The sequence below is a fragment of the Piliocolobus tephrosceles genome, chromosome 4 (genome assembly GCF_002776525.5).
Source record: "Piliocolobus tephrosceles isolate RC106 chromosome 4, ASM277652v3, whole genome shotgun sequence".
NCBI lineage: Eukaryota > Metazoa > Chordata > Mammalia > Primates > Cercopithecidae > Piliocolobus > Piliocolobus tephrosceles.
Window position 1 is genome coordinate 126,343,575 of NC_045437.1, and position 12,857 is coordinate 126,356,431.

The window sequence follows — 12,857 nt, forward strand, 5'->3', positions numbered from 1 at the left end:
AAAAAAAAAAATTGGAAAAAGCTGTCCACACCTCCCTCTCTTACTCCATTCACGTTTTTGCACTCCCCCACCCAGCCCCCCGGTCAAGCTGCTCTTGTCAAAGTCCCCAGTATTTCATGTTGCTACATCCAACGGTCATCCTCAGCCCTTGTTATCCTTGACCGATAAGTGTGATGTCACAGGTGCACATTCCCTTCTCCTTGATTGCATTTCTCCAGTTGGCTTCTGGATGTGCCCTCTCCTGGTCTCCTCCCATTTCTGTTCACGGCTTGTTTTCCTGGCTCTCTCTTTCTCTTATCCCCATGTTCTCAAAGCTCAGTCCTTAGCCTCTTCTTTATCTACACGCAGCCCCTTGGTGGGACTCGTGATTAAAATCAGTCTTGTGATTTTAAATACCATCTGTATGCTGGAGACTCCCAAATTTACACCTCCAGCCCTGATCCACTTCTCAGTTCCAGATTCATCTATCCCAGCTGTCATTCTGACAGCTCCACTTGGATATGTAATAAACAGCTCAAACTCAGGCCTAAGAGTGGGCATCTGATCTTCCCCTAAAAACCTCCTCCACCCTCTGCCTTCCCTACCCCAGCTGAGGGCAACTCCATTCTTCTGGTTCCTTCAGCCATAAATGCTAGAATCATCTTTGACAACACTCTTTTCCCATGCCCCATGTCTAGTCTAATCTATCAGTAAATCCTGTTGGATCCATTTTCTCTTTTTCTTTTTTCTTTTCTTTTTTTTTTTTTGAGACGGAGTCTCATTCTGTCACCCAGGCTGGAGTGCAGTGGTACGATCTCAATCTCTGCCTCCTGGGTTCCAGCGATTCTCATGCCTCAGCCTCCCGAATAGCTGGGATTATAGGTGTGCGTTACCACGCCCAGCTAATTTTCGTATTTTTAGTAGAGATGGGGTTTTGCCATGTTAGCTAGGCCGATCTCGAACTCCTGACCTCAATTGATCCACCCACTTTGGCCTTCCAAAGTGCTGGGATTACAGGCGTGAGCCACTGTACTCACCCACCATTTTCACTCGATCTTAGCCAAAAGATTGAGAAGCGATCGGCCCCCGTTTTCTTTTTTTTTTTTTTTTTTTGTTGAGACAGAGTCTCGCTCTGTTGCCCAGGCTGGAGTGCAGTGGCTCGATCTCAGCTCACAGCAAGCTCTGCCTCCAGGGTTCACGCCATTCTCCTGCCTCAGTCTCCCGAGTAGCTGGGACTAAAGGCGCCTATCACCACGCCCAGCTAATTTTTTTGTCTTTTTTAGTAGAGACGGGGTTTCACTGTGTTAGCCAGGATGGTCTCGATCTCCTGACCTTGTGATCCGCCCGCCTCGGCCTCCCAAAGTGCTGGGATTACAGGCTTGAGCCACCGCGCCCGGCCCCTGGCCCCCATTTTCAAAGTAAAACCAAATCTTAGCGATTTCTTTCTACCTCTACTGATGCCTCCTCCATCTCAGCTACCAATATCTTTCACTTGCTTTATTGCGAAAACCTCCTAACAGTCATCCCTGCTTCTATTTTTGCCCCTCACCCCCACCCCACTGGGAGTCTGTCCCCCACAGAGCACCCAGAGTGCACCTATTAATACAGAAGTCAGCTCTGTCACTCTCTGCTTAAAACCTTCCAGTGGCTCCACTCAGTAAAAGCCAATGAACTCTAAGGCCTACATGGTCTACACAATCCCTCCCCACCCCCAATGACCTCTCATCACATCTCCTCACCTGCCCACCCTGGCTCACCCCATACCAGCCACCCTGGCCTCCTTGCTGTCCCTAGAACATGCCAGTCATACTTCCGCCCCTGTGCTTTGCACATGCTGTTCCCTCTGCCCGTAACCATCTTCCCTTAGATACCAGCAAGGCTGGCTCCCTCTTCCACCTCATAGCTCTGCTCAAATCTCTCCTCAGCAAGGCTGCCTGGTCCTCTCTGTTTAATTCAGCCACCCATCCCGCCCCTTTCCTCAGACCTTCAGTACCCGTCGCCCTGCCTGACTTTTCCTTTCTTCTTTTTTTTTCTTTGAGAAGGAGTTTCACTCTTGTCACCCAGGCTGGAGTGCAACGGCGAGATCTCAGCTCACTGCAACCTCCGCCTCCCAGGTTCAAGCTATTCTTGTGCTTCAGCCTCCCAAGTAGCTGAGATTACAGGCACCTGCCACCACCCCCAGCTAATTTTCATATGTTTAGTAGCGACAGGGTTTCACCATGTTGGCCAGGTTGGTCTCAAACTCCTGACCTCAGGTGATCTGCCCACCTCAGCCTCGCAAAGTGCTGGGATTACAGGCATGAGCCACCATGCCTAGCCAACTTTTTCTTCTTTCCATGGGACTGACCACCTTCTAACATAATAGAAAGCTTACTTAGACATTATGTCTGCCCTTCCTTCCAGAATGTAGACTTTGAGAGGGTAGGGACCATTTTTTTTTTTTTTTTTTTGAGACGGAGTCTTGCTCTGTCGCCCAGGCTGGAGTGCAGTGGCCGGATCTTGGCTCACTGCAAGCTCCGCCTCCTGGGTTCACACCATTCTCCTGCCTCAGCCTCCGGAGTAGCTGGGACTACAGGCGCCCGCCACATTGCCCGGCTAGTTTTTTGTATTTTTAGTAGAGACGGGGTTTCACCGGGTTAGCCAGGATGGTCTTAATCTCCTGACCTTGTGATCCGCCCGTCTCAGCCTCCCAAAGTGCTAGGATTACAGGCTTGAGCCACCGGCCCGGGACCATTGTTTTTGTCACTGATGTATCCCAAGTATTTATGACATCACAGACACATCCTAGGTGCTCAGTGAGTACTCCCTGAGTGTGTGAGCTCTGAGATGGGAGGGTAAGCACACCCCTGTGCTGGCAGTGTTGACAGTGCAGGGGTGCGGTGGGGTGGGGACACAGACATGGCAACAGGGAGGTGAGGCCCCACAGAAAGTGGCTGGGCCACCCCTCCAGCCTCAGCCCCCATTCCTCTTCCCTTATTCACAACACCCCAGTACTACTGGCCATTTTTTAATTCCTTGAGTTCTCCAAACACTTACCCACCTCAGGGCCTTTGCATATTCTATTCTCCCTGCCCAGACCATTCTTCACACCTTCACATAGCTAATTCCTACTTTACTTTCAAGTCTCAGTTCAAATGCCATGATTGTATCTCAGTGCCTGACAAAGAGTAAGTGCCCAATAAAGGTACAGGTTTTCAGCTGGGTGTGGTGGCTCATGCCTGTAATCCTAGCACTTTGGGAGGCCGAGGTGGGTGGATCACCTGAGGTCAGGAGTTCAAGACCAGCCAGGACAACATGGTGAAACTCCGTCTCTACTAAAAATACAAAAAATTATCTGGGTGTGGTGGAGGGTGCTTGTAATCTCAGCTACTTGGGAGGCTGAGGCAGGAGAATTGCTTGAACCCAGGAGGCAGAGGTTGTGGTGAGCTGAGATCATGCCACTGCACTCCAGCCTGGGCAACAGAGTAAGACTCCGTCTCAAAAAACAAAAGATACAGGTTTTCAGCACACATTTTAAAAATATATATACTGGGTCTCACTATCGCCCAGGCTGGAGTGCAGTGGTGTGATCACAGCTCACTGCAGCCTTGACCTCCCAGGCTCAGGTGATCCTCCCAAGTAGCTGGGATTATAGGCGCAGGTCACCATGCTTGGTTAATTTTCCTATTTGTTGTAGAGAAGGTGTTTCACCATGTTGCCCAGACTGCTCTCCAACTCCTGACCTCAAGTGATCCTCCTGCCTCAGTCTCCCAGTGTTGGAATTACAGGTGTGAGCCACTGAGCCCCGCAGTTTTCAATATACATTTAAAAATGTACTACTATTGGCCAGGCGCGGTGGCTCACGTCTGTAATCTCAGCACTTTGGAAGACTGTGGGGGGTAAATCACCTGAGGTCAGGAGTTCAAAATCAGCCTGGCCAACATGGTGAAACCCCATCTCTACTAAAAATACCAAAAAAACTAGCCGGGCGTGGTGGTGTGTGCCTGTAGTCTCAGCTACTAGGGAGGCTGAGGCAGGAGAAGGCAACAGAGTGAGACTGTGTCTCAAAAAAATAAAAAAGTAAAAAAATAAAAATAAAAATATACTATTATCCCTATTTCACAGATGAGAAAACTGAAGCCCAGAGAGGTTACAATTTTTCCCAGAGACTCACAGCTAATAACTGCAGAAACAATAAATATGTTGATTAAATAAAGTGGAGTTTGAAAGCAGTGACTTTGATGGCTTCTGGGATAAAGATAAGGCTTCCTTGTGGAAAAATTTGTCCTGAGGTGATTGTGTGGGCTGCCTTCAGCCATAAGATCAAGGCCTGCTCCCTCCATGAAACCATGTGAGGTTTGGAGGTCTGTTTAATACAACTCTTAACCAAAGCGGAACTCACTCCACAATACTCCAGTCTCTGCTAACATATTGGGAAGCTCATTACTTAAAACAAAAAAGACCTCTCCTTCAGAAAATACAGACATTTCACAGAAGAGATACAAATGGTTAAAACAATCCGTAAAGAGATGTCTGACGTCACTGGTCATGGAAGAAATGCAACGCAACAAGAAGGTATGTTGAGGCCAGGTGCATTGGCTCATGCCTGTAATCCCAGCCCTTTGGGAGACCGAGGCGGGTGGATCACCTGAGGTCAGGAGTTCGAGACCAGCCTGGACAACATGGTGGAACCCCGTCTCTACTAAAAATACAAAAATTAGCCGGGTGTCGTGGTGCACACCTGTAATCCCAGATACTCGGGAGACTGAGGCAGGAGAATCACTTGAACGCAGGAGGCAGAGGGTGCAGTGAGCCAAGATGGCATCACTGCACTCCAGCCTGGGCAACAAGAGCCAGACTCTGTCTGAAAAAAAAAGGAGGTATGATGAGTTTTTCAGTTTAGCAGAGTGAACTTTTTTTTTTTTTTTTTTGAGACAGGGTCTCGCTGTGTCACCCAGGCTGGAGCCACAGGATATATTAATACATAAAAAATATATTTACAATATTTATAGAGTACGTAATACAAAAATACTGTATATAGTCCATATAAATATTACATATAGTATATAGCTAAAATGTATCTACTGCTTGCCTAGCTCTGTGAGGTACACTTCTTGGCCCTTCCCCACAGCGCTGACATATTCTCCCAAACCTTCAAGGTCCTTCAATGTTGTTATCAGAGGCTGGGCACCATGGCTCACGCCTGTAATCCCAGCACTTTGGGAGGCCGAGGCGGGTGGATCACGAGGTCAGAAAATCGAGACCACCCTAGTCAACACGGTAAAACCCTGTCTCTACACCAAAAACACACAAAAAAAATTTTGCCGGGAGTGGTGGCGCGCGCCTGTGGTCCCAGCTACTCCGGAGGCTGAGGCAGGAGATTCGCTTGAACCTGGGAGGCTGAGGCAGGAGAATCGCTTGAACCTGGGAGGCAGAGGTCGTGGTCAGCCGAGATTGTGCCACTGCACTCCAGCCTCGGCCACAGAGCAAGATTCTGTCTCTCTCTCTCTCTCTATTTAATAGCTACTTCCACATAGCCCTCTAATAGCAATATATATAAATATATATACATAAATATATATATTTTAAATATATATAGTTATTAGAGGGCTATGTGGATTGCTATATATAAATATATATACATAAATATATATATTTTAAATATATATAGTTATTAGAGGGCTATGTGGAAGTAGCTATTAAACACATGGGCTTTGAAGCTAGAATTCCAAACCGTCGGCAAAGGTGTGCTCTCAGTTAACATCCTTTATCTGTGAGAGGGAAATCGAAACTATTTGACAATGTCTTGAGGAGTAAATGAAGCAATGCATATAAACTGTTTAGCCCAGACCGGTCTGTAAATACATATTGAATAATTTATTCTTATTTTTTCCATTATATAGTATAATAAAGTACGTGATCACGGTGGGTTTTCCCCGTCAACGTTGCCTAGGCTGGCCTCGAACTACGCGGGTCAAGCGATCCTCGGCCTCCTAAGTACCCGGGAGCAGACGCAGGCGCCACCCTGGCTTTAATTAAGGCCGTTTTGTTGTTGTTATTCCCCTGCTCCACACAAGGGGCGCTGCCGCTCCCAGGCTGCCAAGGCGGGTGTCAGGAGGGCGGAAGTCTGTCTAGCCAGGCCACCGCCGTCATGGAATACAGGCCCACCTCACCCCGCGGGTGTAGCCGCTTCGTACTGTCGCTTAGGCAGACCCGCTCGCAGCGACAACCAGCCCCTCTGACTCTTTTCGCTCTCCCTTAAGTAATAAACCGTCTTTCCCTATGACGAGTCTTAAACTCTTTGGAAGCAATAATGGCGGTGTCTTCCGGGAGCCGACCTCGCCCCGTGACCTCAGAGGTATGCTTCCGGGACACGGAAGTGACCCGTCGCTCCTCCCTCTCCCACTCTCTCTTTCCGGTCTGAAGTCTGGAGACGACGTGCAGGTAAGAGGCCCGGGCGCGACAATCGGTGGGCATCCTGCAGCGAGGGGACCCTGTGGGGCTTGGAACGGAAGACTGGGGTCTTTCCGTCGGAACCGAGCTAGGTGCCGTGCAAGAGACGCGCGGCTGGCCCACTTGGATCCTGGCCAACTCGGGATTGAGTTCGCGCCTGGTCTCGAAAGGCCCGTTTTGCTTCAGGGAGGAGCTTGTGAAGTAAGGGTGAGTGCGGGTCCAACCTTTTAAGGCCTCGGCCCCGTAATACGGCCACGGCCTCGTTTCAGGGGCACAGCGTAGTTGAGGGAGCCCGGGACAGAGGTGGGTTCCCGTCTTTATCTCGCCAACTTTTTTCTTGGTGATCGCAGGCCCGCGCCTAATCTCGTTCGTTTCCTCATCTGCAGTATAGGAATAATAGTAGTACCGATCCCATGGATTTGTAGTGATCATTCAAAGAAGGAAAGCAGGGAAAATTCTCGCCCTGTATTGGATGCTTCTAAATCTGGGCGATTCTTTCCGTTGCTGAGTCGGGCACGTTGCAAGTTCTAGGCGCTCAGGGCCCAGCACCAATGTTTGCTGTGTGCTTGCCCTGCATTTATATACCCCCGAAGACCACTCTGCTCAATACTATAGGGGATGTTAGGGACAGAGAAACTGCAAATTGGCATTTACTGAATGGCCACCATGCCGAAACATACTCATGCTTACATAGTTGAGATCTGCTGGACCCTTTCTATGCTTCTCCAGGTAGAACCTTAGTCTTCTCTTCTGTGGCACCTTCCTTAGGATAGTTAACGCACTTCGTCTTGTTCATTAGCCTGATTTGAAGATAGGAACAGTTAACTTCGTACACCCAAGACTTACACTTGAAGTACTTACTGTGATCACACACTAAAGTTTATATAGGGAAGGCACAGGAGAGATCTAGGAACACCTGAGACAGACTGGGGTAGTTATTTGTGGTGTAGAGGCATCTTGGCAGGAGGCAGAGAGTGCCGGGCTGGGAGTCAGGACACGTTGTTTCTAGGTTTGGTTTTGCCACTGTCTTTACTGTGTCCATAGGCTGAGACACTCTCTGTCTTCACCATCTGCAGGATACCGATTGGCGTTAGTGTCTTCTGCATATGTTAAATTGTTTTGAACACCAGGAGATTCAGAAGGCCTGGGTCTTTAGGCAGGAAGCAGTCTTCTCCTAGTCTTCCACTTTCTCATTCATTCTCACCTGCCTTCCTCCTGTCAGTTTCTCCCTCCCTTAGATCCTGTGACAGTATGATTGCACTTATAAGGCCATAATAGGTTAGAGTTGTTTGGTCTCAGAGACCATCAGATTTCTGGGATGGGTCTTTCCCATTAGCCTGCCTTTTGGATGTATTTTAGTGCCTTTGATATTTGATGTTGGTGAAAGATTTAGTTCTAAATAGTTGTGGGTGGTCAAATCAATTGCATTTTTGGCTTTTGAAGGGATCAGGTGGAGCACAGGAAAACAGGAGATGAGAGGCTTGAGGGCTGTGTTGGTAAGGGACCCTTGAATTCTAAGCTGAGGAGTTCATGCAGGAGTCAGGCAGCTCCCTCGCCCCATAAAGGGTGTTTGGAATGGTGTTACCAGTACATGGGTAGGTATTGGTCTTGGGTTTCTTCTTGCCTTTTGGGATGCAGCCTTCAGGCATCTGCTGCCAGATCCCTAGGCTTCTATCCTGTAGGTGCTGTGAGCGTCGCTGTTGATAGTTTCTGGGGAAAGAATACTTCTCGTGGTACTTTGCTATATGGCCACAGTTGACACCCCGCCAAGTGCAAGGAGAAAGAACTTTTAGTAAGGCAGAGATGAGGGAATATAGCAGAGTCCTGGATGGAAGAAGACAGGGACATGAAGCAAGACTTAGAGTTGGCCGGGCGCGGTGGCTCAAGCCTGTAATCCCAGCACTTTGGGAGGCCGAGACGGGCGGATCACGAGGTCAGGAGATCGAGACCATCCTGGCTAACACGGTGAAACCCCGTCTCTACTAAAAATACAAAAAAAACTAGCCGGGCGAGGTGGCAGGCGCCTGTAGTCCCAGCTACTCGGGAGGCTGAGGCAGGAGAATGGTGGGAACCCGGGAGGCGGAGCTTGCAGTGAGCTGAGATCCGGCCACTGCACTCCAGTCCGGGCGACAGAGCGAGACTCTGCCTCAAAAAAAAACAACAAAAAAAAAGACTTAGAGTTTTCTTTAATAGCCAGGGGGAAGGGATTCTGGAAATGTTTTGTCTGTTAACCTTGAGTTTCTTTTCCTTCCACTCAGAAATGGCACCTCGAAAGGGGAAGGAAAAGAAGGAAGAACAGGTCATCAGCCTCGGACCTCAGGTGGCTGAAGGAGAGAATGTATTTGGTGTCTGCCATATCTTTGCATCCTTCAATGACACTTTTGTCCATGTCACTGACCTTTCTGGCAAGTGAGTACCTGAGTGGAGAGGCACCCAGCTGGCAAAAGGCTGAGGAAAGCAATGGCTGGGATGGGCTAGCAGTGCAGGGGGTTCTCTCTAAAGAAATGCTGTTTTATCCAGGTAAGAAAATATGCTTGTCCATTTAGCCCACACATATTGTGAGTTCCCAGGGGTTACAAGAGAGGAGACACATTCTTTGTCCTTATAGTGTGATGGTTATTGAATCCTTGGTTTCTTGGGAATTCTCTTTCCTTAGTTCACTTTGTAGGAGCAGCAATGGACTGCAAGTGAGCTCTGGATGTGGGTTCGACTGCCATTTAGCAAGTTGTTGTGACTTGTGTGAAATCAGTCAAATTCTGAGTTGCGGTTTCCTCATATGTAAAATGAGGACAGTAGTGTCTACCTCGTGGAGTGATTGTAAGGATTAAATGCAGAAGTAGATATATAAAATGTTAATGCTGAGTTTAGCTATATTGGGCCATTCAACCCCACTGGACTGAACTCCGTGAGGGCAGAGCCCGTGACCATCATCCTCCAACATGACTGAGCTGTGGTGCTCTTCACTCATTAGGATATCGTAAGCACTCCTTTTTGGACGAGGAAGAAATGACCCTGCGCTTTTGTCCCCAGAGAAACCATCTGCCGTGTGACTGGTGGGATGAAGGTGAAGGCAGACCGAGATGAATCCTCGCCATATGCTGCTATGTTGGCTGCCCAGGATGTGGCCCAGAGGTGCAAGGAGCTGGGGATCACCGCCCTACACATCAAACTCCGGGCCACAGGAGGAAATAGGTACGAGACGCGGAGGGGATGACTGGGTGGTAGAAAACCTGCTGGGCTTGGGTGCTGGAGCACCTGAATTTGAGGTTTGGGTTTTTCGTTGTGACCTTGAACAAGATATTTTAGTCATACACATATTTAATAATTGGCTCCTCTGTACACCCCCAGCAGCTCAGTGTTGAGCACCTACTGTATACCAGGAGCTGCGTTTCAGGTACTAGAAGAGAGTGATGGGGGAAACATAGGAAACAATAGACATGGTCTCTACCCTCCTTGTGTGGGACCTAGGCTGGTAGGAGAGTCAGACTTTACACAACAGAGCACCAGGGAATATGTGCTTTTCATTTGTGACAAATGCCGGGAAGTACAAGTAAGGAGTTGGTGATAAAGTGTAATTTAAACTAAAGTCTCAGTGATGAGTCTGGAGTTCTTCCAGTGAAGGAAGAACAAGAGGAGGGGATTCCAGCTGGAGACAACTGCAAAGAAAGGTCTTGAGGTTGAGGGTGAACCTGGGCACCTGTGAAGGAAAGGGTGGCATGAGGTACAGTCAGAGGGGAAGAGGTGGAGTCCTGTAGGAGAGGACAAGGGCCTGGCCTTGAGTGGTGGTAGGGGGAGGGGCATGAAAATAGATGACTATTAGGTGAACAGGCCAGACAGTGGTCAGAACATAAAACAAAACCATAGTGGCCCCTCAGCCTAAAATACTTACCTTCTGACTTTTTCTTTTTTTTTTAAGACAGGGTCTCACTTTCCCCCAGGCTGGAGTGCAGCAGTGCTGTCTCAGCTTATTGTAGTCTCTGCCTTTCAGGCTCAAGCAGTCCTCCCACCTCAGCCTCCTGAGTAGCTGGGACTGCTAGTAGTAGCGCCACCACGCTGGCTAAATTGTGTATCTTTGTGGAGATGGGGTTTCACCATGTTGCTCAGGCTGGTCTTGAACACCTGAGCTGAAGCAGTCCGCCCTGCCTTGGCCTCCCAAGGTGCTGGAATTGCGGATGTGAACCACTGTCCCCAGCCCTGTCTCTTTACAGAAAGTTTGCAGACCTCTGAACTAGCTGGGTGTTGGAATCTTAGAAAGGAGATCTTTCATTGACTTGGCCAAAGGCTTTTCTTAACTTAAACCTCCATTTTCTAGGACCAAGACCCCTGGACCTGGGGCCCAGTCGGCCCTCAGAGCCCTTGCCCGCTCGGGTATGAAGATCGGGCGGATTGGTAGGTGCCCCCCTCTAGCTAATGCTTGGATTTATTTTGAAGCATCAGCCCCAGAAAGCACATGCTGTGCCCAGTGGATGCGCAGCGACTGGTCTGGTCGCTTTTGGCAGTTAAGTTTGTTAAGGGAGGCTACAAGAGTCACCTTCTGACTTAAAAATCTCTCCCTGAATATCTCTGTCACCTTGATGTGAATGTCCTGTTTCATTTGTGAATCTCTGTCCTCCACTGCCTGGTGCCGGTAAAAGTGATGAGATGAATTGTCCTTTCCTCTGTTCTTGAGGGCATTGCTATGAGCATTTTGTGTGTGCCATCTCCTGTGTTGTAGGATGTTCAGCATTTTTGGTATCTGCCTACTAAATATCAGTAGGGCATGCCAGCCGTGTGACAACCAAAAATGAAGGGGGTGGTGCCAGCCTCCATTATTAATACACTCTCATGCCTGTGATTTCCTGGCTCGTTACATCTCCTAGGAAGGGGGCATTAGTTCTTGCCTGCACATTGTTTCTGTGCAGTTAGTAGAGAGGTACGCTGATGTCCCAGGCCAAAGTTCCTACCGTGTCCTACTTGAAGGATAATTTTGTTTTCTTGAGACGGGGTCTGAGTCTGTTGTGTGGGCTGGAGTTCAGTGGCACAATCTTAGCTCACTGTAAATTTCGCCTCCTGGGCGGATTCATCCAAGGGATCCTCCCACCACCCCACCTCAACCTCCCAAGTAGCTGGGACTACAGGTGTGTGCCACCACACCTGGCTTTTTTTTTTTGGTTGGGGGGTGCGTTTCACCATGGTGTCCAGGCTGGCCTCGAACTCCTGGCCTCAGGCACTCCACCGGCCTCAGTCTCCCGAAGCTCAAAGTGCTGGGATTACAGGCATGAGCCACTGCACCCAACCTTGAAAGATTTTTTCAGACTTTTTTCAGTATCCTTTTACTTAATGCAAAGGAGACAGTTGCAGTTACCCTGTCCAAAGGGTTTTTCCTCTAGAGAAGATGGTGGGCTAAATGTCGGAAGCTGGATTTGTCCTGTGCCTCTGACATCTTGCACACCTCTCAGCCTGTTTCCCTTTCTGGAAAGTGAGTTAAGACCACGTCAGGAAATTCGAGGAACCGGCAGATGGGGCCGCTTCACGTTCACATCCATCTGTTATGTACTGGGGAGTCATTTGGGGAGCAGCAGGATCTGTTGCTGACTGGTTAGGCCATTGGTCTAGGGAGGCCTGAGGGCCCTTCCCATCCAGCTCCAGGCAATGACGCTTTCTCTTCCTCCCCACAGAGGACGTCACCCCCATCCCCTCTGACAGCACTCGCAGGAAGGGGGGTCGCCGTGGTCGCCGTCTGTGAACAAGACTCCTCAAAATATTTTCTGTTAATAAATTGCCTTCATGTAAACTATTTGAACTCGAGTCTTTTCTCCTTCATCAGGGGCTACTCGGGCATTTGATTTCTTCCTCCTATTTGGCCACTTGGGAGAAGGAACCTGAGGAGAGCTGAGATCCTGGTGCTGCATTTGGGGTCTTTTCCATGCTACTTGTGACATTAAGTTGCCTTGGTCATCTAAAGCAGACCAAGGCGTTGGAGACCTCGTTTTGAGTGGAGATGCTGGTTCTAAAAATGGACCAATTCTTAAAGAGTCAGAGTGGGAACTGTGGATCCAAGTGTAGCCTGAAGCGAAGAGGAGCCTTCCAGACCCATGCCATATATAAACACACGTGGGTGTGCATTCTCCCCCCACACCTTCTGTGCAGAGCTGGGAGCTCACTCTACTGTGTCTTGCTTTTTTTCACTTGGCAGATCTTGGAGATTGTTCCACATCAGTACATAAAGTACATAAAGATTGTCACCCCACAAATACACACCAAGTCCTATTTTCATCAGCGGTAAAAAAGAAAAGTTCTTGCTTTCCGGAAGCTTGCGTGCGGCTCTGAGTACCCAGTGACACCAGATGGTACTCGGTGTTTTGCAAGGGATTACCACAAGGCCCCGTGATGGTCCCTGCCATGGTTAGGACAGGCTGGTGGCTGGGTAGGATTAGTGAGGCCCAGTGGAGAGGATGCTGTGTGTC

General features: G+C 49.0%; 1 protein-coding gene across 1 annotated transcript; it reads left to right on the forward strand.

Moving 5' to 3' along the window:
* Nucleotides 1-6,254: 6,254 nt before the first annotated feature.
* Nucleotides 6,255-12,190, forward strand: RPS14 (ribosomal protein S14). Its single transcript, XM_023227043.2, has 5 exons — nucleotides 6,255-6,402; nucleotides 8,670-8,820; nucleotides 9,442-9,603; nucleotides 10,724-10,800; nucleotides 12,069-12,190. Exons 2-5 carry the CDS (start codon nucleotides 8,672-8,674, stop codon nucleotides 12,134-12,136), a joined length of 456 nt encoding a protein of 151 aa, XP_023082811.1. The 5' UTR covers nucleotides 6,255-6,402; nucleotides 8,670-8,671; the 3' UTR covers nucleotides 12,137-12,190.
* The last annotated feature ends 667 nt before the right edge of the window (nucleotides 12,191-12,857 follow it).